This window comes from Phyllopteryx taeniolatus, chromosome 10 (genome assembly GCF_024500385.1).
Source record: "Phyllopteryx taeniolatus isolate TA_2022b chromosome 10, UOR_Ptae_1.2, whole genome shotgun sequence".
NCBI lineage: Eukaryota > Metazoa > Chordata > Actinopteri > Syngnathiformes > Syngnathidae > Phyllopteryx > Phyllopteryx taeniolatus.
Window position 1 is genome coordinate 21,596,205 of NC_084511.1, and position 26,843 is coordinate 21,623,047.

At 42.8% G+C, this 26,843-nt stretch overlaps 2 protein-coding genes across 3 annotated transcripts; both read left to right on the top strand.

Annotated features, from left to right (window-relative positions):
• The first annotated feature begins 1,918 nt into the window (after positions 1 to 1,918).
• gm2a (ganglioside GM2 activator) lies at positions 1,919 to 6,542 on the top strand. Its single transcript, XM_061788249.1, has 4 exons — positions 1,919 to 2,180; positions 2,416 to 2,568; positions 4,292 to 4,474; positions 6,129 to 6,542. The coding sequence occupies exons 1-4, from the start codon at positions 2,082 to 2,084 to the stop codon at positions 6,342 to 6,344; spliced, it is 651 nt and encodes a 216-aa protein (XP_061644233.1). The 5' UTR covers positions 1,919 to 2,081; the 3' UTR covers positions 6,345 to 6,542.
• A 2,288-nt stretch (positions 6,543 to 8,830) lies between these two features.
• On the top strand, positions 8,831 to 26,631 carry pcdh12 (protocadherin 12). Of its 2 annotated transcripts, none has more exons than XM_061787942.1 (5): positions 8,831 to 12,679; positions 18,308 to 18,399; positions 18,812 to 18,963; positions 23,102 to 23,266; positions 24,169 to 26,631. In XM_061787942.1, the coding sequence occupies exons 1-5, from the start codon at positions 9,860 to 9,862 to the stop codon at positions 24,393 to 24,395; spliced, it is 3,456 nt and encodes a 1,151-aa protein (XP_061643926.1). In that variant the 5' UTR covers positions 8,831 to 9,859; the 3' UTR covers positions 24,396 to 26,631. The 2 variants fall into 2 exon arrangements, with proteins under 2 accessions (XP_061643926.1, XP_061643925.1); XM_061787941.1 differs by having other exon boundaries at positions 9,297 to 12,679; positions 23,099 to 23,266.
• The last annotated feature ends 212 nt before the right edge of the window (positions 26,632 to 26,843 follow it).

A 26,843-nucleotide genomic window follows, 5' to 3' on the forward strand; every position in this document is an offset into this window, starting at 1 on the left:
CTTCTTTATTGTTGCCTTTCATGGATTCTTTTTTATTTTTTTAGTATACGACAAGTAGATGAGTGACACACAGTCCTTTGTCTCACTTGGTGTTTATATGCATAAAAAAATACACTAAAAATTTTGTGATTATGAAACAATAAAAAATGGGGATGGATTACATTTTTGGGACAACACCCCAATTTCTTGAAGTTGGGATGTTGTGTAAAACACAAACAGAATACAAATATTTGCAAATTATCTTCAACATATATTTAATACACTACAAAGACAAGATATTTAATATCCAAACTGATTATCTTTTTTGTTGTTGCAAATATTCATTTATTTTTAATTTGATGGCTGCAATAGATTTCAAAAAGCTGGGATGGGTTATGTTTACCACTATGTTACCTCCCCTTTACTTTTAACAACACTCAATAAGTGTTTGGGAAACACGAATTGTTGAAGGTTTCAAGGTGGAATTCTTTCTGTTCTTTTTTTATTTGCGGTTTACAGAATGTCCCAAATTCATTGGAATTGGGGTTTGTATGATACGCTACAATATGCTGCTATATTATGTTATCCCCTGAAAAAAGCAAAACAAAGAAGCAAAAGTTTCAAAATGTGCATTCAATACCATGTGCTCACTGACCACTTTATGAGGTACACCTTCCAGAAAAGTTAATATCCATCCATCCATTTTCTACAGCATAATCCCTGTCTAACATAGAACTAGTGCTTTGGCGTCATCTTGTGACATTTATAGGTAATTACAAACCTTTTTAGGGATGGTGTGAATTACTCACGGAAACCCAATTTGAAAGCCTAACCTTTGTTTACCTACCTTGAAACCCTCCCCGTTGTTTGAAACCCTAAACATTTGTTTAAAATCCTAAACCCAGGCTCGAACCCTAATCTGGAACCCTAACCCTTGTTTCAAACCCTACACCCAGACTTTTCACCCTAACTTGATACACTAACCATTGTGTGTAGCCCTAACGCTTGTTTGGAACCCTAATTTGGCGACCTCTCCTCACCGCAAACCTTCCAGTCAAGGTCAATCAAAGAAGTGACGCCTTCATACAGGACAACATGCCGGGAGCTAAACATCCCCTCACTTTGATTTTGTTTGGTTTGATATAACTTGATGTCATACACTAAATGACTTGTGATGATAAGGTGATTTTATTGTGCTGCAAAGTTTTAGGGATGACGAGAGCCTCTTATGCATATATCGAGGCCTCCTGCAATTTCATTTTTAACATTAACATGATGTTGTGTGTGTGTGTAATATATACATCAATATATGGTGTGATAGTTTTTTTTAAATCTGAATTTTCATGTAACCATCACTTGAAATAAATTGCAATGCAAACTACAATGTGTGTCGTCTATTTTACAAAAAAGAAAGCAAATATTATGAGATCATATTTGATGTCGCATCTTTTTTGCTGTGGCTTAATTTCGTGTGCATTCATCACCAAATAAAGATCAATGAACATTTCCTGAAATGACCAACGTGAACATCTCGGGCTTGAAAGTCTGCACGGTAGTACATTGGTGCTCTCTAGTGGACATAGAAGGACATTGTAATGGTAATGAAAATAGGTGTTGGTCACAGTGAAAAAGAAAATATAGATCAACGTGGGGGGGGGGGGGGGGGTAAAATACAAACTATTTATGACCTACTATGACACCACGTTTGAATTAAATACACTGTAATTTTAAAAAACGAGGAAAAAGTCACAACGTAATGAGAATAAAGTCACATCTTTTACATTTTTATTTCGGCTTCTCCGACTTCTCTAGCGACTTTTAAAGGACGTATGTAATTGGCATTTAAGCGATATTTAAAAACAAAACGTCAAAACGCGTGCGTGAAACCATTGAACAAACGTTTCCGGTGACGTCATACGTCACGTGACAAGTCATGGGACGCGCCCCTGCGAGCTAACGTCAGACGCGGAAGTACAGCAAACAACCAGTCGCTGCGGACCAGTCGAATTGAGTGCTTGGCTTGTTGACTCCATCAGCCGCCCTTCTTTCTTCTTGTCTGCTCTTTTTTGTGTGTGTCGTTTTTCCGCCGTAGAGAAGCAAACATGAAGCCCATTGTGATGTTTGCCGTCACGTTGAGCATGCTGGGAGTTGTAGTTTTAACCGAAAGGCAGCACGGCTGGAAGAGACTCAACAAAGTCAAGGTGACGAGGACTCAAAAGATACAATGAAATGTTTACTTTTTTATTTTTATTTTTTTTTTTTTACAGCCATCATGTAAACATAGTAAATGTTTCAAAACTAAACTGTTTTTACTTTAATAAAAAGTTAGCCTTATCTTTTCGCGTAGTTTTTTTTTTAAACATTGATTATCATTGGGTAATGTACCTAATTAAGTGTCCAGTGCGTGTATTTAATCTTTTAACGTTGCGTGTGCAGATTTCTGGCTTTGCGTGGGAGAACTGCGGCAAGCCGGACGCGGCGGCGGTGCTGAAGACCCTCAGCTTGTCGCCTGACCCCATCAGCATCCCCGGAGACCTGACGGCGTCCGCGTCGGGCTCCACGTCCGTGGAGCTCCGTGCACCTCTGAATGTCAGGGCTGTACAAACGAGGCAAACCCGGTCACGGGGCCCTCCACATCCGCGCACTGCAAAGATTTTCAATATGATTGTTTTCCAACTAAAAAGTGGGAATCAGGGAAAATTCAATTTCCTGAGCTAGATAAAGTCCTAAAAATTATTCTTGGTGATTATCATCTAACAAGTGAATCATCTCAATTCCTCTACTGTAATTGATAAGACCACCAATCAACAATGAAATCAATTTTGTTTACTTTTTCGACCGGTTTAATACTAACGTGATGAGAAAGTGTCACTCGTGTCACTATCGACTTCTTCTCTACTGCATTCTTGTCTGCTGACACTGACAGTAGTGCTACTGCTGCTGGCAAGAGCGTCTGGCTCTTTGGGTTGTCAGTTCAGCTCATTTGTGAAAAAGGTTAAAGCCAGTGCTAGTTTTAATCAGGGCTGCAATGATTAATCAAATACTATAATTTCTCATGTATAATGTTTATTCCCCCCTCCAAAATTTGTCGAAAGTCGATAGGGTGCATTTTACATTTGTATAATGAAAATGAAAACAATTCTTTCACTTTATCTAAAGGTCGGGTTGTGAAAAAAGGTGTTCTTTCATTCCAATATAATGAATAATGTAACTCATAATGCACTTGTGGGCGCCGCAATCCGTATCATATAAAATCTCTTGCTCCTGCGTCCATTGACGACATTTGATTTAACGTCTTAGTTTACCAGACGGCAGATTTATTTATTGTACTGACACTTAACTAAGCACATCTCCCAAGTTAAAAAAATAAAGATAAAAAATATATTTTAAAAAATGTCGGGTAAAAGAACGCATTTGAAAGAAAACACGTATAGTGAGTCAACCGGTAGTAGTCCGGTACACCAAAACCTTGTGGAACACGTTAACAGCCCTTAGTTCCCTCGGGGAGTTATGTCAACCCACCAGTACTTTCATTCTACAATGATACTTTAAAGCCGTTGTTTTAAACCCTAACCTTGGTTTAACACCTTACTTTGAAACTCTAACACTAGTTTGAAACCCTTACGTAGGCTTGGAACGTTAATTTGAATACCTAACCTTTCTTCGAGTTCCTTCTTCCTACTTTGACACCCAAATCTTGACTTGGAACCCTAACCCTGGCTTGAATCTCTACTTTGAAACCCTAACCCAGTGTGAGGCTTACTTTGTAATCCTAACGCTTAGAATTAATAATGATTAGATTTATGTAGCGCCTTTCATGGAACCCAGGGCCGCTTTACAAAACTCTAGCTTGAAACCCTACTTTGAATGCCTAACCCTGGCTTGAAACTAATTTGAAACCCGAACCCTCGTTTGAAACCATGAGCCTTTATTGAAACCCTACTTTGAAACCTTAACCTGTAATTTGATACCCAAGCCCTTGTTTGAAACGCTAACCCTGGCTTGCAACATTAATTTAAAACCCTACTTTGAATCCCGAATCTAGACTTGAAATCCTAACCTAGGATTGTTCACAGTCATTGGAAACTGTATCCCTAGTTTGTAATGGTAATTTGAAACTAACGCTGGTTCGAAGCCCTACTTTGAGGTCGTGTTGTCATCTGCGCAGGAGTTAATGTCACGGTAACAATCAGTCAATGACCACCGCTTTGTTTTACGATGTCAATATAGAATGTTAAAAGTCTTCAGATGTGACTTTAACAAGGAACATGTCAGTAAATGACCAGAGTTTTCTGAAATGTTATCGTGTCAGGTGAACGTCACTGTGGAGAAGGAGGTGGCCGGCTTTTGGGTGAAGATTCCGTGTTTAGACGAGCTGGGAAGTTGTCACTATCCCGACGCTTGCGACCTTTTGAACCAGCTGATCCCGCCTGGACAAGACTGCCCGGAACCGCTGCACACCTACGGACTGCCCTGTCGCTGCCCCTTTAAACCTGTGAGTGGCGCTGCACTCCATAATATGAATTGAAACACACTTACATACAACTGGATTAGTAGGCGACTGTACTGTAGCAGCATTAGCATTAGCACACGATCGTCACAGCCAAGTGACTTGATTGTGTGAATGCTCAAGCATTCACACACATGTTATTCTACCTTTATTTTAATCTTTTTTATTATTCCGCCGCGTTTTTTGACGGGCTTCTCCTTCGCCATTTTACATCCGATTCACTCCGTTCCAACTTCGACGTGCTCGAAAAATTCATGCGACGCGTGCTATTACTCATCTAAGCCGCAACATTTCCGCATTACCCACAATTCCACATTTTACACCCCAAAAAATTCCCATTCATTCCCAAATACACTTTAAACAAAATACTTTCACATCATTCTCAACTTCTTCAACACACATTCCAGTATTCCCCACATTCCCATATTACCCACATTCCACATTTTTCACCCACATTTTACTGTTAAAACACCCACATTCTCCCCCATTCCACTCTATTCTGCCTTCTTCCCCCCTGCTTCCACATTTCATCACCAATTCAAACCATTCCACTTACTACATGTTTTCCACATTCCCCACATTACCCACATTCTGCACTGTGCAACACTAAAATACCCCCATTTTAGCCACAATAAGACAAATTCTACATTTTCAGCTACAGTTTCCTTATTTCTCAACCGATTCGCACCGTTCCTACTTCTACGTGTTCGGCTCATTCAAGCGCATTGCAGCATTCACACGCAATTTCTCCAGGAATTGCACCTTCTAGTTTGTAATACTTTGCATGCAGTTTTAATGTTGGTCGACGTGTTAGACTAAAGAAGAACTGGAATAGCATTAGCTTGAGAGATAACATTAGCACAGGGGAGTCAGTTATAGGCCTGTCACTATCCAATACTTTTAGAATCGATTATTCTATCGACCATACCATCGATTAGTCGAATAATTTGATAAAACATTTATTTTGCATTAGTTTATTGGAAAATCTTTTTTTTTTTTATTAGTGTTTATTAAGTCATTGTTGTTTATTTGGTATTGTTTAATGATGAAAAAACAAATAAAAATTAAGCAATATCAGACAAGAGGGAGTAACCTACTCACCAACATTTTGGAAATTGAGAGCTTCTTCTTGGCTCCTGATTAATGCGAAGAAAGGGCTACTAGTTTGATTTACCGTAGACTTCTGAGTTCTGCTTCGAGTTCAACTACATGTCACTTACAGTTTATTCATACTACAGCTGCAGAAAACAATTATTTTCAAGATAGATTAAACTGACGATCAATTTTTCCACAAATTGATCATGATTCAGTTAACTCGTTTGGTCTGCAACATATCCATCCATCCATTTTCTGTCGCTTATCCTCACTAGAGTTGCGGGCGTGCTGGAGCCTATCCCAGCTATCTTTGGGCGAGAGGCGGGGTACACCCTGAACTGGTTGCCAGCCAATCGCAGGGTACATACAAACAAACAAACATTTGCACTCACATTCACTCCTACGGGCAATTTAGAGTCTTCAATCAACCTACCATGCATGTTTTTGGGATGTGGGCGGAAACCGGAGTCTGTAACATATCAGAAAAAAAAATGTAAACAATGACTCTGTGTTAATTATATATTGTTGTATTTATGGTTTTGAGGGCTCGTACGTGCTGCCTCAGTCGGACTTCTTCCTGCCCTTCATTGACGTCCCGTCGTGGCTCAGTAATGGAGAGTATCGTCTTCAGGGGGTCCTGGGCGACGGCGATGGTGAGGAGCTGGGCTGCCTCAAGGTGGCGCTGTCTCTCCACTCAGAAAAAACGTATGCAGCGCTCACTTCTACTGGATCAACACATGACGCTCAAGTCATATTTTAAAAGAAATAATAATGCATGTTTTTTTACTTCAGAGATGATTCTTTGTTTTTTCCCCATATATATTAACTATAGAGAGCATTCATGTGTGTTTTTATTTGTTACAGATGTTTTAAAATCATAATGGCCTTTACTTTTTTGCTTGTTCTTCATTATTGACCTTTGTGGAATTCCTTTAGTGAATAAATGATGGAAAAATGATGGATGTTTACCACGATGACTTTGCTGTCATGAGTATGAAAGTGTTGCACGGTGTACAGTTTTGTAATAAATGTGATCAAATTAAAATGTTTGTTGATAATATTTAATGTAAAAAGAAAAAAGCTTAATAGACATAACCAAATGACAAAGGGACAAAAAACACGTCTTAACACCGGTTGTCCACTAGAGGGTAGAAAAGTGACCCAAAGATTAAAGAAAGAAATGGGAGAAAGTTTAAACAATGTACACTTTTGACATTGTTTTCCAAGCAGGTCTCCTTCTATTACTACTAGTACACACACAGAGTGAAACATGAGTGCTGACGTGTGTGTGTGTGTTGGTGTGCTCAGGAAGACTCACAATGACAGGAAGAAACTATGAAGGCCAAACACACACAAATGATGACTTTATTTTTCTTTTCCCATGGCAATGATGCACAGAAGTCTCCCTAAACACCAACGCTCTTTTTAAATTTCAACTTACAATCAATCCGTGTCACGTGACAACATTTTATTTCATGTTATGTGGGTATAACTGCATTTAATGTCATTGGACAATGAACAGATTCAATAATGTCTTGAGCACATTTAATAATGTCAAGTGGTAATAAGCACATTTAATCAAATCGTGTGACTACAAACTTGCTTCATAAAGGCATGACAATAAACTTACTAACTCCATGTGACATAAATTTTTGTTTATTATGCCTCGTTTCCCAGATGTGAACGTGATCACGTTAGCTCTTTGTTAGTGTGCGACGCCTGCTTGTAACGTAGCATTGAGCGAAGGCTTCACCTTTGACCCCTGGCTGGGCTAAATGTTTGTTTATTTGAGAAGAGTCGAAAAGGGCTGCGGGGAGGCTGCTGGGCTTTGGGGGGGTCGACAATATCAGATGTCAGCCAACACTTGAGGTTGCAGCAAACAAAAGACGTCAGCCATCGCATATAAAAATGAAATTTGTGATGTATATGACAGAGATAGACTATATTGATATATGTGTATATTTTTTTCATTTATTCAAATATGATCATGTCATAAGGTTGGTTTAGCTGGTGTGCATCCAGGCTGGTCAGATGTCAGACAATCGGATTCGATTACACGCACACATTTCTAAAACACATGGACACACACACATGCACACATATGGACACACACACACACACACACACAAAGAAACTCATGCACTAACGAAGTTAGCACACTTGTGTGGGGTCAACACATCACGACAATCTTTTGTGTGTTAGTAATAATTCTGCCCCTGCGGCAGCGGAAAGACTGAAATGTGTGTATGTGTGTGTGTGTGTGTGTGTGGATGGTGGGGGGCGGGGGGGCGGGGGGGGCGCACTGTACATTTGAGGCGCTTTTTGCCATTCCGAGGGCACTTTTTTCCCCTCCAAAAACAATCGTCGACACAGGGGGGAGGGAAAGCTGATCATATATTAACGCTCAAATTATTGTGTGGGCCAAAAAGGCACGGCAATTGTTTAAGGAGGGGGGCACAATATATTTCGGGGGCACTTTTGGTCGCTCCGATGGCACTTTTTACTGCATATAGGGTACAAAAGGGGCACATAGGGTAAAAAGTAAGGTGGCATGTGCCCTCCCCCTTTCCGCCGCCTCTGATTGTGTGTAGTCCTTCTCTCTTCCCCTCCTGTCCTGTTCTGTTCTATCCTTTTTTTTTTAACACACATAACAATATTCAAGGTCAGAATAATTTGTATGTATTCATATTACTACAGTAAATGAAACAACACAAAATCCTGAAGTTTGCTATATGTATATAATATCAATGGCATGTAACGCATGCCCAGTATCAATTCTAATAATACAGAATGACAAAGAATGTGATTTTGTTGTGTCTCGTGCGGCGTCCCGTGTGCCCCCCTCTCTCGAAGCAGGACGTCCCGTCTGCGGCCTTCACCACCGCCCGACCGCTTCCTTCACGGGAAGCAAAAAGAAAGACGCGAGGGGGAGGCAAAGGGAGGAAAAGACGGGCAAAGGAGTCAAAGGCATTTAAGGAATCGGCGTGGCGAAAGGAGGCGATGAGTTGATGATGTCGAGGGAAGTGAAGGGGTTAAGGGTCAGCAAGCAATCAGTGGTACAGAACAATTGAAGAGAAAAAAAGGTGAACAAGTTCAACGGCTCTCAACACCCACAAAACATTCTGTCATTTGACTGTAAACACATTTAATAAAGTAAAGTGACAAACATTGTTTTTCGGGGGAATTAATAAATGACATTTCCATTCATTTCAATGAGGAAAGATCATTTGAGACACTAGTGTTTTGAGGCACAAGCATGGTCATAGAACGTATTCAACTTGTATCTCAAGGAACCACTGTACATCAAAAGGCATGATTTCAAACATATTAATGTTGATCTACACACAAATCTACTAACACAACATTCGGTTATGTATTTTGTACCTCATTGTCTCATGTTTGTCAAAAAATATGCCAAATATGCTCAAATGTATGCTAATTGCATTTGTGGCTAGAGCAGGAATGTGTCTTCTGTCACTTTTAACGTTTTGGTGCGTGTTTTACTGCTGCCGTCCAAGATCACAGACTACAACAACGCCAGAACAAGCTTTGCAAAGAGAAGCTGAAAGCTGTAATTGTGACACTTGACGACAAATTTAAAACGTCACCACATGAATGTGCACCCAAAACCACTAGCAATGTCCCCGTCATCTTCACTCAACACAGAAAACTTTGGGAATAATCCTCAGGTTGGGAAGGGATTGGACCTGGGTCTCAAATTTCCTCCAGACGGGGGAGGATTGTCCTCCTACTTGTCTGCGATTAATTTGCATACTTCCCTCCCGACCAGCTCTCCCATTGGCCGAGCCCGCCGGCATGTGGGTACTCACGTCCAAACTTCTTCAGTCTGAGAAAAACTTTCCAGCGGTGAGGAGAATGATGAAGTGTGCGGCAGGATGGTGGGAGCAGCTGTTGGAGTGAGCAACGCCAGCCCAGATCAAATTGGGAATTATGATCTTCTCCTGGGCCTAAAGTAACCCTGGACCTGGACTAAACCTTCCTCGTGAAAAAAACAAACTTATTTTTTTTGTATCACAACTGGAAAAAATAATCTGATCTTCACTTGTACTCTGAGTTTATTTTAGATTTTTTTTTCTGCTATTGTTGTTATATTGTCCTGACCACGCTGGACCTAAAGTATACCTGGACTAAACCTCTCCCCAGAAAAGCTATGCTTTTTTTTTTTTACGACAGGAAAAATTGATTTCATTTGACTTTTTTTCATTTATTGATTATTTTCTTTCTGATGTCGATTAGCCAGTAGACATCTTCGATATGCTTCTTCTTCATCTACTTCTGGTCCTGAGCATAGGCTGGTGGGCTGGCTGCTCTGAGCCATCATCCATCACCATCCAGTACCTCGTCTGGGAAGAGCAGCCTGCGGGAACCCGGGTGGGCCGGCTGGTGGACGACCTCTGGCAACTGGACCAGATGGGTCCTCTGGAGAACTTCCAGGTCGTGGAGCACGGGTGGGCCCTTCCCTTTGCCATCAATGCCGGTGACGGCGAGGTCTCCACCCAGGGCCGCTTGGACCGGGAGGAGCTATGTCGCGGCACAGACGAGTGTGAAGTGAACTTTAGCGTCCTCTACAGGAAGAGCGGGGTGATGCACTGTTTGCGGGTTCACGTGAAGGTGATGGACCTGAATGACCACAGTCCCAAATTTGCCAGCCCCGTCCAGGAAGTGGAGATCTCGGAGACGGCTGGCCTACGGATGCGGATCCCTCTTGAATGCGCGGTGGATCCAGACGCAGGAGCCAATGGACTTCAGACCTACTCGTTGTCTGTCAACCAGCATTTTGCTCTTGATGTGACTTCTGCGCTGGGTGGCACTAAACAGGCAGAGCTAGTAGTGATCAAAGAACTGGACCGGGAAGTTCAGGGGTCCTTCGAGCTCACCCTGGTGGCGTGGGACAAAGGGAACCCCCCGAGGTCTGGGAATACTTTAATCCATGTTAATATTCTGGACTCCAACGATAACAGTCCTACATTTGAGGACAGTGCCCCCACGGTGGAGATACCCGAAGACACAGAACGTGGGACAACCATCATCCACCTAAGAGCCACGGACCCCGACCAGGGCCCCAACGGGGAGGTGGAGTACTCGCTAAGCAAGCACACGCATCCTGACGTTCAGAGGCTCTTCTTTGTGGATCCGCAGAGTGGCGCTGTGAGCATCAGAGCTCCTCTGGACTACGAGGCGCAAACCTCCCACGAAGTGGTGATCCAGGCGCGTGATCTTGGACCCAACTCGATTCCCTCGCACTGCAAGCTCCACGTCAGGCTCGTGGATGTCAATGACAACGCCCCGAGGATCCACATAACCTGGACTCATCCCAGCTCTCTGGCTGCGACGGTGCTGGAGGGCGCGCCAGTGGACACCTTCCTCGCCTTGGTGATGGTTTCAGATGCAGACTCAGGAGAAAATGGGAAAGTGGTGGCCATGATGCAGCACGGTTCCGGCCCCTTCCGTATTAAAAAGGTTCATGGTGAAAATTACATGATTGTAACTGCAGGTGTCCTGGATCGAGAGAAGGTGATGGACTATAACGTCACGGTGGTGGCGCAGGATTACGGAGATCCACCATTGTCCTGCATAAAACACCTGCCCGTTCGACTTCTGGATGAGAATGACAATGCGCCAGTGTTTTCCTCAGCTGTCTACAAAGCTTCCTTTAGGGAGAACAATGTTGTAGGATACCACGCCCTCAAGGTCCAAGCGTATGACGCCGACATGGAGCTCAGCGGCAGAGTTCTGTACCACCTTCACAACTCCAGCGACATAAAGACGCCCACTCATCCCTTCTCCATCCACCCAACCACTGGCATTATCAACGTCCTTCAGCCTCTAGACTATGAAGAGTACCAGTCGTACTTATTCTTGGTGGAGGCCGTGGACCAGGGCCACCCGCCTCTTAAGACCACGGCCACAGTGCAAATTGACATCCAGGATGTGAATGACAACTACCCAGTCATCAAGGAGCCCCGACCCAAACACGGAGTGGCTCAGCTAAGTGTTCCCATCAACGCGGACCACGGGGAGATTGTGGCGGATTTGGGAAGTGACGCAGAGGAAGGTTCGGCTGCTTTGCCCATCGAGCACTCGGTCCGAGAAGGATTCACCGGATTTCTTGCCTCCACCATAAAGGCTGAAGATTCCGACTCAGGACTGAATGGACGACTGCAGTACTTCATCACCGACGGGAACCCGCACGGGCTCTTCTGGTTGAATCAGGCCACGGGCCGACTCTTTGTCAACACCACCAACGCCACCCAGCTCATCGGGAAAACAGTGAAGGTGGACATTTCTGTCTCTGACATGGGCACCCCCAGCCTGTCCGCTAAGGCCACACTTGAGGTGACTTTCATCAACCTCAAAGACCACTTAAAAAACTCATCTGCTGGGGACCGGGGCCGGCTCAGCTTCACCATGATGCTGGCCATTTGCTTGGGGGCGACCTGCCTCTTGTTGCTTCTCACCATAGCCTCAGTCACCACCTTCTGCCGACCTGACAAAAGGGACCACCGGGCCTACAACTGCAGGCAGGCTGAGTCCACATACACCCGCCACCCACGCCGACCGCAGAAGAACATCAGGAAGTCAGACATTCAGCTGATTCCTGTGATGAGGGAACGCAAAGAGGACCCTCCACTGGAAGAGAGCGACAAGACACCGCTCACTCCATCACATGACCAACACACAGAAAAACTATTTGAGTTGACGCCGCTGATGATAAACTCAAGCTTCCATTCCCAGACTCACCTGGAAGCCAGCGCCTCTCATGGCAGAACACTACGGAAACCTGGAAACATCCAACTGGATGGCGCTTTACCTGTGACGCCGGCAACATCCTATCGGTCACTTCGGAAGGCAAGAAACCCGTCATCGGCGTCTTCTTCGGGGTCCCGTTCGAGCACGTTGAAGCGGGAGACGTTGGCTTCGACACCTCAGGCGACGCTCAGGAGGCCAAAGACGTTGGAGGGTCGAGGGTCGAGCGACGCGGAACAACGACAGATGCTCCAGAATCTGGTGCGTCTGTCCATGGCGGCCTTTGCAGACTCCATCGAGCTCTCGTCCACAACCCCAGAAGTGCAGGTGAGTCCTCAAACTTCTGTTTTTTTTCCGCTTCTGGGGGTTGCTAGACAGTCAAAGAAAACTTACAAACATGACCTGATTTCTAAATTTATTGGCTAAATTCGATAGGTTCTTCTTTACAGTTGTACGTAACATCACGTTACATACATCACATAAACCCTGAAGCCTTTTCCAAAGTTGTAAGCAACATACATGTCACACAATTAACATATGTAAATCAACTTGCACACATGGCTTACATACATCACAATGACTATTACACGTAACATGACTTACATACTGTACTCCACATACCTGTATACGCTGATAAAGGCTATTCCAAAGACAAGCAGTTGGTGTGTTGTGTTTCCACGAAAGTGCAAATATGTTCTGCAATCTTCTGGTGCCTAACGTGCTAACATGCTAATGCAAAGGATGGTTTTCACTTTGCTTGTTGTCTTGCAAAATGTGACAAACTTTGTGCTGTGGTGAAAACGAGTCTGTGCTGAAAACCCTTAAGTGCTTCTGACCAACATAATATGACATGATTGACATACAGGTCTATGACTTCCATTCATCACATGACATCAATCTCCATCCCAATTGGACTTGAGCAAGACTCCATTGACTCTGCGTGACTGATTACCCTAAATCTCCATAATGTCTTTTTAATCCCCTTCTTATTTACTCTCTTTCTTTGCTGCTTTAATTGTGTTCTCCCGCCATCGCCAATGTGTGATCATTTTGGATTGAACATGTGCTTACAGTTAGCGTGTCGCTAATTAACTTGCATCCCCACCACCACTATTGCTCCCCTTCCTTGCCCTCTCCCGCAGGCTTTGAAATTAATCTGAAGTGAAGTCCATTAGAGAATTGGGAGTAAGACGCGCGCATGCACACACACACACACACACACACACAAACCTACACGCACACACAAACCTACACACACACACACAAGCGTCTGAATAAGTCATCAAATAGGAGTCTGGAAAAAAAGAAGTGAGGGTGTGTGTATGTGTGTGTGTGCATGTATGTGTGTGTGTGTGTGTGAGTGATTGTGTGTTTGGTGAGTGATGAGTGTGAAGTCCAAAAGCAGAAAGTGTATTCATGGTCTGGTGTGTCATTCGTCAGTGTCATCTGCCTCCAGAGACGCTGCTTTCAACTCAAGATCGCATATCAATGCACAATGAGTGCGTGTGCATGTGTAAGGTAACACCGTCGCTCGACTGATAAAACGAGGCAGAATATCACTTTTGCTGACCCGAGTTGCTAAGACAAACAATGAGAAGATTTAAAGTCAGTCATGTCGTGTCCACATGAAAACTGTTATTTTTAAACACTATATTTACTTTTCTAAAATTTGTTTTAGGCTACTCAACAGACTTTAAGGAAAACTGCGGTCAATATAAGATTTTTTATTTTTTTTCTCCCAAACTCAGTGGTGGTTCACAAGGAGGTGTTTGGATCAGAAAACACATTTGGGAAAAAAATGGCTGGCACTGTTTCTTGAGACGGCGGCACGGTGGACGACTGGTTAGAGCGTCAGCCTCACAGTTCTGAGGACTCGGGTTCAATCCCCGGCCCCGCCTGTGTGGAGTTTGCATGTTCTCCCCGTGCCTGCGTGGGTTTTCTTCGGGCACTCCGGTTTCCTCCCACATCCCAAAAACATGCATTAATTGGAGACTCTAAATTGCACGTAGGTGTGAATGTGAGTGCGGATGGTTGTTTGTTTCTATGTGCCCTGCGATTGGCTGGCAACCAGTTCAGGGTGTACCCCGCCTCCTGCCCGATGACAGCTGGGATAGGCTCCAGCACGCCCGGTACCCTAGTGAGGAGAAGCGGCTCAGAAAATGGATGGATGGATGGATGGATGTTTCTTGAGACTTTTTTTGGGGTCTGCTCATTCAAAACATGTCTACCACATTTCATGTAGAGGGGTGAAACTTACAGCATGACTTACACAAATATTCCCATAACTTGTAGAAATCAGTAGTAGTAGCCAGTAGTAAGTATTATCGTAATCGTCAGTAGGGATGTTATAATAGTCATAATATCACGATATCGCAGCAAAAAATGCCTCCATATCTTGTCTCCGTTTAAAATAATGAACCGTTGTGCTAGAAGGCGAATTAAACCCTAGATGTCAAAACGTTGTGTTATATTTTAAATGTGCATTCTTAATGTGATGCTATTTACTTAATATACAAAGTATTTATTAAAATAAACTATTAATACACCACATCTTCTTGACTATGTGGGCCACCATTTTTACGTCTTTACATGTGAAATGTCGCGAGAATGTGACGTTTTATCAGTCCTTCCTTCCAGCCTGCTTTATTTACTGATAAAACCAGACAGAGTTGGTAAATATTCAGCAGCCACCACAATGGTTGTTCATACTAAGCATTACGGTAACACGCCAACTTCAAAATAAAAGCCTGACAAATAGTACATGGACTTCAATGCCTTGCTAGGCATTTATTCCGAAGTTGATGCAATGGCAACATGTTAACGTACTGCTTAGTATGAACAATTGTTTTGGCAGTTGGCTTGACTTCTTGACTGGAGGATATCCAGTTTATATTTCAATCATATACTGTTGCCACCAACATCAACACTACATCATCCCGAAATCATGTTCACTTGCTAATTTAATACGCAATAAATAAATAAATTGCCAATTTATTACGCTGTCATTGAGTCGATGGTAGAATTCGGTACTCGCTCGCTAAGCTTAGCGGCTACCAGTTAGCGGCCAGACTAGTGCCCGGTAAGGCAGAGTACTTTTCCAAGGTGATTTAATAGGTGAAAATGAATCTTCCCTTTGATGCTGACAGCCTGACGCAGTTGCAGTTCCTACCGATTCATTTTTAACAAACTAGGCTTGCTGAAAGAGGAGGCCACAACTCGTAGGTACATTAATTGTGACGTCACTTCCTTCCTGGTTGCCTTGGGCAAATGGCCAACTAGCAGCTAGCTATTAGCCACTATGCTAATAACACTCGAAGGAGGGACTGATACACATCACATTTGCTTGACTTTTTCACATGAAATGATGTAAACATGGCACCCCCCCCCCCCCCCCCCCGTGAGTTTGTAGATGCAGTGTTTTAAACATATAGTTTTAGAATACTCATATATTTAAGTAAATAGCATCAGATAAAGAATGTATGCAAATTTAAAATATGACAGGAAGTTTTAACATCTAGGGTTTTGTCCCCCTCTTTAAGATTTTGTTTTGGGTCAGCTATACGTCGGCACGTTTTATAGCCGGGCTGCTACGGCGACGGCGCTCACTTTACTTTCCTGTTACAGTATACAAGCACCTGATTGGCCGTGTAATCCATGTGACTATGTGACGACATTTGAAGAAATACACTGATAATTGGATGACTGACCCACGAGACTGAAATGCTGCATTGAATGCGGAAGTAATGTTTCCAAAACTGCGGCTGTGACTGGGTTACATAAGGGCTGTGCATTAATCACCCGATTAGAAAACAAATAGTGTTGAGAACTACTGTAATGTGAATTCCCGGACACGTCGATCATCGTCACTTTGAACGTGCCTCGCCTGTCTGAGAGTCGCTGCGCAGTCGATCGGGCGAAAGGTGCCCCTCGCGCCGGCAGTCCACCAGCAGCCGTTCCCGGACCGACGGTAATCAGTAGCCAGTAGTCGGTATCAGTAGTAGTAGTCAGTAGCCAGCAGTAGTAATCAGTAACCAGTAGTCAATATTAGTAGTCAGTGGTTGTAGTAAGTAGCCAGTGGTCAGTAGTATAGTCAGTTGTGGTAATGAGTTACAGGTAGTCAGTAATAGTAGTCAATAGCAATTGGTCAGTATTAGTCAGTTACCCAGTAGTTAGTAGTAGTAGTAGTCATGAGTAATAGTCAAAAGCCCCTTTCCCCCTTACCCTAAATCTCCATGATGTCTGTTAAATGCCCTTCTTATTTACTCGCTCTCTCTTTTCTCTGCTGGTTTAATTGTGTTCTCCCGCCATCGCCAACGTGCGATCACTTTGGATTCCACATGTGCTTACAGTTAGCGTGTCGCTAATTAACTTGCACCCCCGCCACCACTATTGCCTTCCTGGGACATCAGAGGCGTAACGGAAGAGCCGTCCTTTTATTCTCCTGTTACTAATCCACTCGCTACCCACTCACACGCAGGCGGTGACATGCTGGGAGACTTTAACACAGTTCAATACCTTACACACAAAAAAAGCTGCCTTTGACGGACAGTGTGAAAGGGGTTTTTATGGGGATTCAGTTTTTTTTTGTCATGGTGGAGGATGTTCATGTTCGCGGTCCCACAAAATTAATTTGTCACGTTGAGGAAAAGGTAGCCATCAATGTTTCTACCCAGCATGCATCACTCGTCACCCCTCTCACCCTGCTCGACCTGCCCTCGTGGCCCATTTGGCACCAGAACCGCTACAGACGTCGACCGCCTCCCTCCGGCTCATAGAGGATGTGGGCTGCTATGCGCACACACATTTCCGCGTCCATCCCGGAAGGAAAGCAGCCAGAAAAGAAGAATAGACTTTTTTTCTTACGTGAAGGTCACTTCCTGCAGAACACACGTGCAAAAACATGCTAAGTCATATATTAGTCTACACAGCCAAACGCGCACACACACACACTGACAGATTAACCTTCACTAGTGTGTATGTGATTTTGTGTGTGTGTGCATGTGTGCTTCAGACGCCAACAGCTGCTTCTCACTTGAAGCAGTTTTGTTGGTTTCATTTTATTGTGACTTCCACTTACTGTATGCACATCTCAACTTCCACGCATCACATACTTACATACGTCACATGAATTTGTCCTCGCATGACTTACATAACCTAGATATGTCATATGATTTACACAGGTCACGTTACTTTCATACCAGGCCTACATATGTCACATGACGTACAAATACATGCCACGACTTACATACTGTATGTCACAACATACGTCTCCTGACTGACGTACATGAAATGACTTAAACACGTTATATGACAGGTCACATCATTCACATTTGAGATTTACATACGTCACATGACCTTTTTTTTTTTTAATTTACAGTTCATCCCAATTTACACACATCACATGATTTACAATTACATACCTGTCACACCTTACACATGTCACAACATGCGTCACATGACTTATACACATGATATAACTGAAGGCTGCCGCACACCGAGCGATGCGGCCGAACCCGACTGAACTCTTGCGCGGTGTGCGGGGTTCTGCAGATATTTTCATGTTTTACGATTAAAAATTTTAATTGCTGGTGCACGGGGTCGCAATGTGGTGGAATGCGTCCAATCAAAATCCACATAAGCTTTCACACTCTTAAAATACATTACTGGGTTTAGAGTGTGCAAGGGTCAGACATTTAAAAAAAAATAATTACTTCCATTACAACTAACACACGTCACATAATTCACACACAAGACTTACATATGTTGCATGACTTACATTCGAAACTGTACATGACAACTAACATCATTGAACTTGCATAATTGACACACATAATATGACTTTGATATACTGTATGTATGTCACGACTTATGCCCCAGCTCAAAAACACACTCTCTTGTGTTGTTTAGTTGTTGTTTTTTGTTGTTGATGGACTTTGTTTTTGTGTCGGCATGCAGCAGATTTCTCAGCTCCTGTCGCTCCTCCGTCAAGGTCAGCTGCAGCCTCGGACCAACTTCCGCGGAAATAAATATTCGCACCGAGCCGGAAGGTCAGTCTTCGTTCCCGTCTTATTCTTTCTCTTGGTCCACAAAGTACACTAAAGGCAAACGGCCAACAATTCCATAAATCAACATCAGGTATTTGTTGTGTGTGTGTTTGACTTTGGGGGTATATTTCTAATATTTTGATCTCCTCATGAATCTGAATGAGGTGGTCTAAATATTAGGAACAGTTCTCAGGATGATGCAGTAAAACAGTGATAAACATTATGATCTTAATGGAGACCTATGCGTGCATGCGTGTGTGCGTGTGAGAGAGACTTTCCGTGCCTAAAATAAATGCAACAGATAAACAGGAAGTCAAACAGTCGCAGGAAGTGGGTCATCACCTGACACTTGACTGTGCAAAGAACTGTAGTAAGTGCGGTATTAGTATTTTCGTGTATGTGTATGTGTGTGTAGGTATGCAGGTCAGGACTGTTCTGACTGGCAGAGCACCAAGGACAGCGGGCACGGCGAGAGCGAGGCGGGCGACGTGGACTGGGAGGCGGGCAGGGACTCGCCCATCGACCCGCAACTGGAGGAGGGATTGCACAACCTGCTCAACAACCCTGGTATACACACACAGACACACACGCACACACTTGTACGCGCGTGCGCACACATGTGAGTGTCGACCATGTTGACTGTGGTCAAAAGGCAACACACACGCACACACGTTTGTACTTAAACTGACTTCCTGTTGAAAGCGAGTTCTACTTTGACGTGGAAAAAAAAAAAAACTTGGCCACACAATGGACGCGCTAGCAAAGCAAAGAGGAAATAACACACATCCTCCGCCTGCAGCGGCTTCACTTGTCTGCTCGTTAACGTCTACTGTACGGTTACGCTATACTACTATAAGACAAAAGTAAAGTAAAACAAAAAACACATAAACATCAACCAACCAACCAAAACCAAATCAAGAAGTAAAAAAAAAAAAGTCAAAACCAAATCAGAAAAAAAGGCAACAAAAGAGAACCCCCCCCTAAAATGTAAACATAGTAAAGAACCAATCAAAACCAAGTCAAAAATCACACACACAAAAAATCAAGAGGGAAGTAAAAAAGAAAAGCTAAGAACCAAGTCAAAAGCGGTCAAGAGCCACGTCAAGAACTATAAACTAAGTGGAAAACCAAGTGAAAAAAACCCAGACAAAACTCAGTCAAAAAACGGCGTAAAAGAACCCCTGTCAAAACTGAAACAAAGAACAAAAAGTCTAAAAATGAAGTTTAAAAAACAAGTAGAAAAAGGTCAAGAGCAAAAAAAAAAAAAAAATAAATAAAAAAATCTGTAAGAACCAAGTCAAAAATGGTCAAGAACCAGAAGTAGGTGTCGATTCAAAAAATAGCTTCTTGTTTTTGTCCTATGAACGTTTTTCGTCAGACGTGAGTATCAATTTTTATAAAAAACATTACTTTGGTTTTTTTACCGTAAGTCTAATAAAATATATTTCTTGTCGTATTTGGGGATCTATTAAAAAATATGGTATCTCATTTTTCTGTTTTGTTATAAGTGGCGTCAGAAGTGGGGATCCATTTTAATTATGTGCTTTAAAAAAAATAGGATGCTTTTTATTTGTGACCTTTGTCAGAAGTTGCGATCAAGTGACAGCTCGTATCTCAAAAAACTCTTCAGTCAAGGCACTCACTCAAGGTATCTCACTTTTTGCTCGTGTCTCAAGACAAAAAACTGGTCATGTGACAACTCCTTTGTCTGAAACTCTTAAGTCAAGGCACTCGTATCTCAAGGCGGCAGTGTATTAGTCTTTCTTTGTTGCAGCATGCTAACTAAAGCAATCCACTTACTATTGGTTCAACGTTAACATGCAACCTTCAAATTTGTTGTGTTGACGTTTTAAGTGTGTTTGTGGGTCACTGGGCCGCATGTGTGTGTGTGTGTGTGTGTGTGTGTGTCTGTCTGTGGGTGTGTGCCTCTGTGTGTGTCTTCCTGCTATTGTGGTGGTCTGAGCCCTGAGGCCCTTTAAGGAGGGAATTACCACCAAAACCAGCACCACCCCCCCAGGACAAACACCCTGTGTGCGTGTGTGTGTGTGTACATAACTCACACCTGTGACATATACAGTGTGTGTGTGTGTGCATGTATGTGTGCGCGTCCGCGTGCGCACATGTGGAACCTTTGATTCTCCCGCCAACATTCCGATGCTCTTTTTTTCTTTTTGGGCCCTTTGACTTTTTTCTTTTTCTTCCTGCGGGGTGAAGATTTAGTTACACTTCAAGAAGGCGGAGGAGAAATGAAAGAATACAATATCCATCTTCTGTACAGTTAGGTCCAGTTTGCAGGGTCACAGGCGGGCAAGAGTCAAGAGTCAAGTCAGTCAAAAACAAGAACCCCCCAAAACATTAAAAAAAGCAAGTCAAAAGTCATTTGAGTTAAATATGAACCAAGAACTAGTGAAAACCCACCTTGGAATTACATGTGAACCAAGAAACCCATGTTAAAAACCAAATCAATAGTAGGAAAAAAAAAATCAAAAAGCTAAGTCAAAATCCAAGTAAAAAAATAAATAAATTAAAACCACCGTGGAATTAATACAAACCAAGAACTAATTTAAGGAACAAGTCAACAATTAAAAAACAAAAAACAAACCAAAACAAAAAAGAGTAAAAAAACAAGTCAAAACTGTCTTGGAATTAAATAACAAGCCAACAGTCAAAAACCAAATCAAGGACAAGTAAAAATCAGAATCAAGAACTAAGTTAAGAACTAAATCAATATTACAAAAATAACAACAACAACAACAACTCACCGCATTATGAAGTCAAAACAAAGTCAAACCCAAAAACAAGCAAAAGGTGCCTTAGAATTAAATATGAACCAATAACCAAGTTAAGAAACTAGTCAGTTAAAACATTGTCAAAAAACAAGTTAAGGACTGGTTGCCAGTCAATGTCAGGGCATACTGTATATGGACAAACAATGGACTAGTTGCCAGTCATTCACATACAGATAAACAAGCAAGCTCACCTTCACAACTATGGAATTTTGTTTTCCATAAATTTAACATTCTTGTTCTGGGACAAGGAAATCTCCACACAGATTCAAACCCAGAACCTGTGGACTGCGAGTCAGACGCTTTCACCGTCTGCTCACTGAGCTTTTTCTTTGTTTGTTTGCTTTTCTTTCCAGCTGAAACTTTAAAAGGTTTTCAGGTGGAGTTCAAATACTTAAACAAAGACAGGAAAGAAGGGGCTTAACTGAGTGGGCGCCAGATCCGTAACTACTGCTTGTATGTGCGCGCGTGTGTGCACTAATGGATCGCATGTGTTTATGCTTGAACAAAAGGAGGCGAATGAGTGAAATTGTTCTGCGTCTTTTTTTTAACGACACCAAAGGAGACTTCTGTTGTTCAACTGTTTGTCATTTTAAAGTTTTCATTTGTTGTGAACAACTAACTCGGTTGTCATTAAAGATCTTAAATGTAATTTTTACACTTGACTTTAATTGGGAAAACTTGTTCAGTTAAAAAAAAAAAGTAAAGCAAAGTCAGCTTTAATGTAAAATGATTAGAAGCACACATTTAACCACATGAACAGGACAGAACAGGGACAAATACAAGACAAGACAGTACAGAAAAAGAACTGATCTGGCCAGACCAGAAAAAAACAACAAGAACACTGACAAGACAGGCACAACAACATGATTGGACAGAAAATGAGTAATAATAGGACAACAGGAAAATCAAGACAGGAACAGGACAAGAACAGGCAAGGAATAAAACTGAACTGCTGAAGACCTAACTAGAATAAGAACAGGACAAGAAAATAAGAACTAAGACAGAACAGGACAGAAGATAACTAGAACACTGACAGGTCAGGACAACGACAGAACAGGATAGCCAGAGATGCAACAAGGACAAGAACAAAAAGCACTATAACAAGGACTGAGTGAGAACAGAAAGGAAAACAAGGACAGAGGCAAGAACAAAAAGAGTCAATGTCCGTAAGAGAACAAGAACAGGACAGGCAAGGACAGACCAAGAACAAGGAATGAATGAAAACAGTACAGGAAAAATAAGAGCATGACAGGGCAAGAACAGAACAGGACAAGGACAGGCAAGGAAATGAACAGAAGAGCCGAGGACCTAATTAGAACAAGAACAGGACAGAAGAGTGCAAGAAAATAAGAACCAAGACAGAATAGGACAGAGGAGAACTAGAGCACTGGCAGGGCAGGACAAGGACAGAACAGGACAGGCAGAGATGCAACAAGAACAACAACAAAAAGCACTAGAACCAAGACTGTCTGAGTACAGGATAGAGGAAAAATGAGAAGAGGGACAAGAATAAAAAGGACAAGAATAGGCAAGGAAAAGAACAGAAGTGCTGAGGACCTGACGATAACAAGAACAGGAGAGAAAAGTGCAATAAAATACCCAGAACAAAGTGAGAACTAAAACAAATACTGAATGAGAACAGGACAGAAGAAGAAAAAGAAAAAAGAACAAGACATGATGGGACAGAACAGGAATAGAAAGGACCAGAACAACAACAAGGACTGAACAAAAGCAGGAAAGAAAAACAAGATCAGAAACTAGTTCAAGAACAAAACAAACATTTCCTGTTCTTACACGTACACTATCATGTCTCTTAAAGATGCTGTCGTCATGGTGACAACAGAAACAGGAAGCGCCGACAAAGCCACCAATCAGAATAAAAATAACGTGACAAATTTGTTTTTTTCCTTCAGAAGATGTTTTCTCGGAAGCCGGAGATCCATCGTGGATGGCGCGTCTGTCTGTGACTCTGTCGGGAGATTACCACGAAAACGTCTTCGTGCCCAACGAGCCGCCGTCCTCCGAGAGCGAGCTGATGCCACGTGACGCCTTGGACTCCTCGTCCTCCTTCTCTACCTTTGGTAAAAAATGTTGCTTACAAAGAAATATGAAATTTGGTAGAAATGTCTATCATGAGTAGCCGCCCCAAAAGGTCTGAAGAAACCATATGCAAAATGACACAGGATGGCTGCCGTTTTGGTTTGAAGCTGTCATTAGAGGGCATAATTCCAGGGATACGAGTTTTTTCTGCGTGAAAATGCAGCCCCCAAAGCAGTTTCACTTTGGTAGGTACTGTATGTTGGCAAGAAATACATTCACAAAAAAATGTCAAGAAGCCATGCCCCCTGAAAACATTGGTTGGTCAATTTGGTTGGAAGTAGACATTGTAGCGGTAATTTCTAAGGATCGTTTTCTCCTGGTTTTATTTTTTCAAATCCCGGTCCTGCCTGTGTGGGTTTTCTCCGGGTACTGCGGTTTCCTCCCCCATCCTAAAAACATGCATGGTAGGTTAATTGAAAACTCTAAATTGCCCGTAGGTGTGAATGTGAGTGCGAATGGTTGTTTGTTTATAGGTGCCCTGCGATTGGCTGGCGACCAGTTCAGGGTTTACCCCGCTTCTCGCCCGAAGATAGCTGGGATAGGCTCCAGCACGCCCGCGACCCTAGTGAGGATAAGCGGTACAGAAAATGGATGGATGGATGGATGGTTGGCCAATTTGGTTTGAAGCGTACATTTCAGGGGTAATTTCCAAGGATTATTTTCTCCTGGACTTTTGGGGGGAAAATTCAGCCCCAAAAGTCAGTTTCACTAGGCATGTAGACCCCCACACGAGCCATTTTTAAAGTCATTTTGTCCATTTTCAGGATATTGTATCGTTTAATGCTGCCAATAATGATGGCTAGAAATGATGACAAGATGACTAAACGTGTTTTTAAAAGTTCTGAGACTCCTCTGTGACATGTTCTCTTGTTACCTCTCTCAGGGAAGACCCCAGACAAAGATGGCCCACTGGATGGGGCCTTGCTGTCAGAGGTCAGCACGCTCTTTGAGATGTTGATGACGCAGAAGGCCGACGCCCACCCGGGCCCTCGAGCTGATGTCCTCTACCGCCTGTCTTCGGCGTATCGACGCTCGCTGGAAGCGGACCCCGCTACGGCCGCTACGAGCAGCCCAATGAGAGGCCTGGCCCCGCAGCCTGGACAATTTTAACACTGGAAACCAAAGAAATCATGTGTAGCGTTATCTTATATCATCTCATTTGTTCTTGAATTTAAACCCACAAGTGATTTGTTTTTGCTTGACTGCATCCTTTTCAAACAGGAAAGCAAATAGATGCACGACATATCGTATGTCTAAATGGTGCCTAAATGAAACAAATATCCCTTGACCATTGTCAACTGAAGCTGTTTTGTTGCATTTCTAGTGGTTACGACAGCCTGGAGCTGCACAGTAGGTTCAGCAACAATAATAAAAAACAGCACTGTAAAAATGAAAACAAAATGTGAAACACTCAGAAACTCAGAAAACATTTACATGCCGGATTCCATGAGTATACAGAGTTTTCAGTTATACATTTCAGGCACTAGGGTCCTGTGAGTCCCTGCAGGGCGACGCCGACGAATATCACAAACAAGACGTTTGGTCAAGAGATGAGCTTGTAGAGTTGACTTTAAGTTTCCTTTGTTATTATCAAATTTCGACACCATCGTTCATCTGTGCTCTGGAAAATGAAAATGGCCACTTTAAACCGACTACACGAATGTAGCCCGATTTGGTCCCGACAGAAACGCAGCAGACAAATGCTCACGACACAGCAAGTCTGGCGTGTCAGAATGGTTTGTTTTTCCCCGCATAGTGTGACATGTCCTACATGGTCCAATAATTGTTCTAGACATTGAACAATAGTGTGACCGAGAGCCTTTTAACACCCATGACTCTCTGACTGGCGCGTTCACGCTTTTCTGCCGGAGAGAACAGATGCCGGGGCAGCACGCCATGCGCTCGTTGTTTGTGCGGAGCCAAGCTCCAGTTAACCTCGTGGATCTGCACTTGTGTCCCGCGGTCCTGCATGGCCACAAACTGTTTCCTTGCTGCCTGGACTCTTCTTGTCCCCCCTACCCGAAGGCCCGTGACATCGGACTGTGCTCTTGTTGACAGCACGCGATGATGAAAAATCACGCAGTCTGAGCTTGGCATAAGTGGAACTGCTTTCATTGGCTGAATTTTCAGAAAGATTACAGGGGGTGCGGGTAAGGATCCCTGGAATGGACCCCTTTAATGTCCACTTCAAATCAAAATGGCACCCTTCTTGTATCTTTTCAAGCATGTCTTGAGACTGCTCATGACAGACATACTTATCAAATTTTATGTTGCTAAGTGAAACTGGCTTTGGGGGCTGATTTAAAAAAAAGACTAAAGCTGGGCAAGGGTCCCTGGAAATGACTGCTACAATGACCTTTTCAATCCAAAATGGCTGACTTCCTGTGTCTTTTCAGGCATGGCTTTCTGAGACTTGTTTTTTTCTTTGTCGGTCTACTAATGATACACATTCATACCAAATTTCATGTCAAGTCAAACTGGCTACGGGGGATGGATTTTCAAAAAGTCCTGGGGGTGATACATGGTTAATTGCTGAGTTTTAGGTATGGGAAAATCCCCCCAAAAAATGTAAATATTTTTTTCCCAAGCGCCCTATTTACATTGTAATTGCAAATGCAAATTTCTGAATTGAGACAAAGTTTAATGTTGTTTTGTTTTGGGTTTTATCATGTTGCCAAATTTCAACGAGTTTTAATTTGTTTCAAATGTTGTACATGCATTTTAATTTTTGCCATTTTGTTCTCTGGGCCACCTTAGCACAGTGACACACAAGTCAGACCAAAGAGCAAATAATGACGGTTTAGTTGTAAAAAGATGAAATATGACATTTGTGACACGTCAAATGTTGCTTGCACTGACAAATGTGCAGCATTTAGACTGGACACAATTTTGTTCGTGTCAACACTGAATGAAATGTTACTTTGTACCCGAAAGAAGAAGATGAGGACTGCCTTTGGGGACAAACAGACAAATTGTCACAAGAAGGTCGCTGGGTGGAAACAATGAAGACGGGAAAGAGGAAGTGTGAGAAAGGAAGTAGCGTTAATGGTAAATAAAGTGAAGGGAGGCAAATAGCCACGAGACAGGCTTTTGCTTCAAAATGGATTATAAAAAGGGGGTGTACAGTATATATTTAGGGGTGTACGGATGTGTGGGGGTTATATACGCGGGGGTGACAGCATGACAGGTGTTCACCTGCTGAGAACACGTTGACCACATTGAATGAGAAGACTTAAAATGTTACAAACTGCTGTTAGTGAGGGAGGGGAGGAAGCACTTTGTACATATTTGTTCCTTATCAAACATGTTTGTAGCCTTCTTCCCAATAAACTGAAGTTCACCCTGACTTTGTGTGTGTACAAATTCAAACACTTTGCTTTGTGCACTGATTCCCTCTACTGGTCATTAGGCGCAGTTACAACCAACCGACATGGAAGTTTTTTTGGGGGGATTACAGCAGTAACTTCTTTTGGAATAAGTGTCGGACAGAAGAAAAAAAAGACAAAGAAAAAGCAAAAACACATGCACATCTTTGATGAACTAAGCTCTTGTGAGATA

Bases quoted from the DNA above. Each gene is read 5' to 3' on its own strand.
- pcdh12 (XM_061787941.1), top strand. From the start codon at position 9,860: ATGCTTCTTCTTCATCTACTTCTGGTCCTGAGCATAGGCTGGTGGGCT. The intron at 12,680-18,307 runs GTGAGTCCTCAA...GTCGGCATGCAG, and splicing joins CCACAACCCCAGAAGTGCAG to CAGATTTCTCAGCTCCTGTC. The intron at 23,267-24,168 runs GTAAAAAATGTT...TACCTCTCTCAG, and splicing joins GTCCTCCTTCTCTACCTTTG to GGAAGACCCCAGACAAAGAT.
- gm2a (XM_061788249.1), top strand. From the start codon at position 2,082: ATGAAGCCCATTGTGATGTTTGCCGTCACGTTGAGCATGCTGGGAGTT. The intron at 2,181-2,415 runs GTGACGAGGACT...TTGCGTGTGCAG, and splicing joins AGAGACTCAACAAAGTCAAG to ATTTCTGGCTTTGCGTGGGA. The intron at 4,475-6,128 runs GTGAGTGGCGCT...TATGGTTTTGAG, and splicing joins GTCGCTGCCCCTTTAAACCT to GGCTCGTACGTGCTGCCTCA.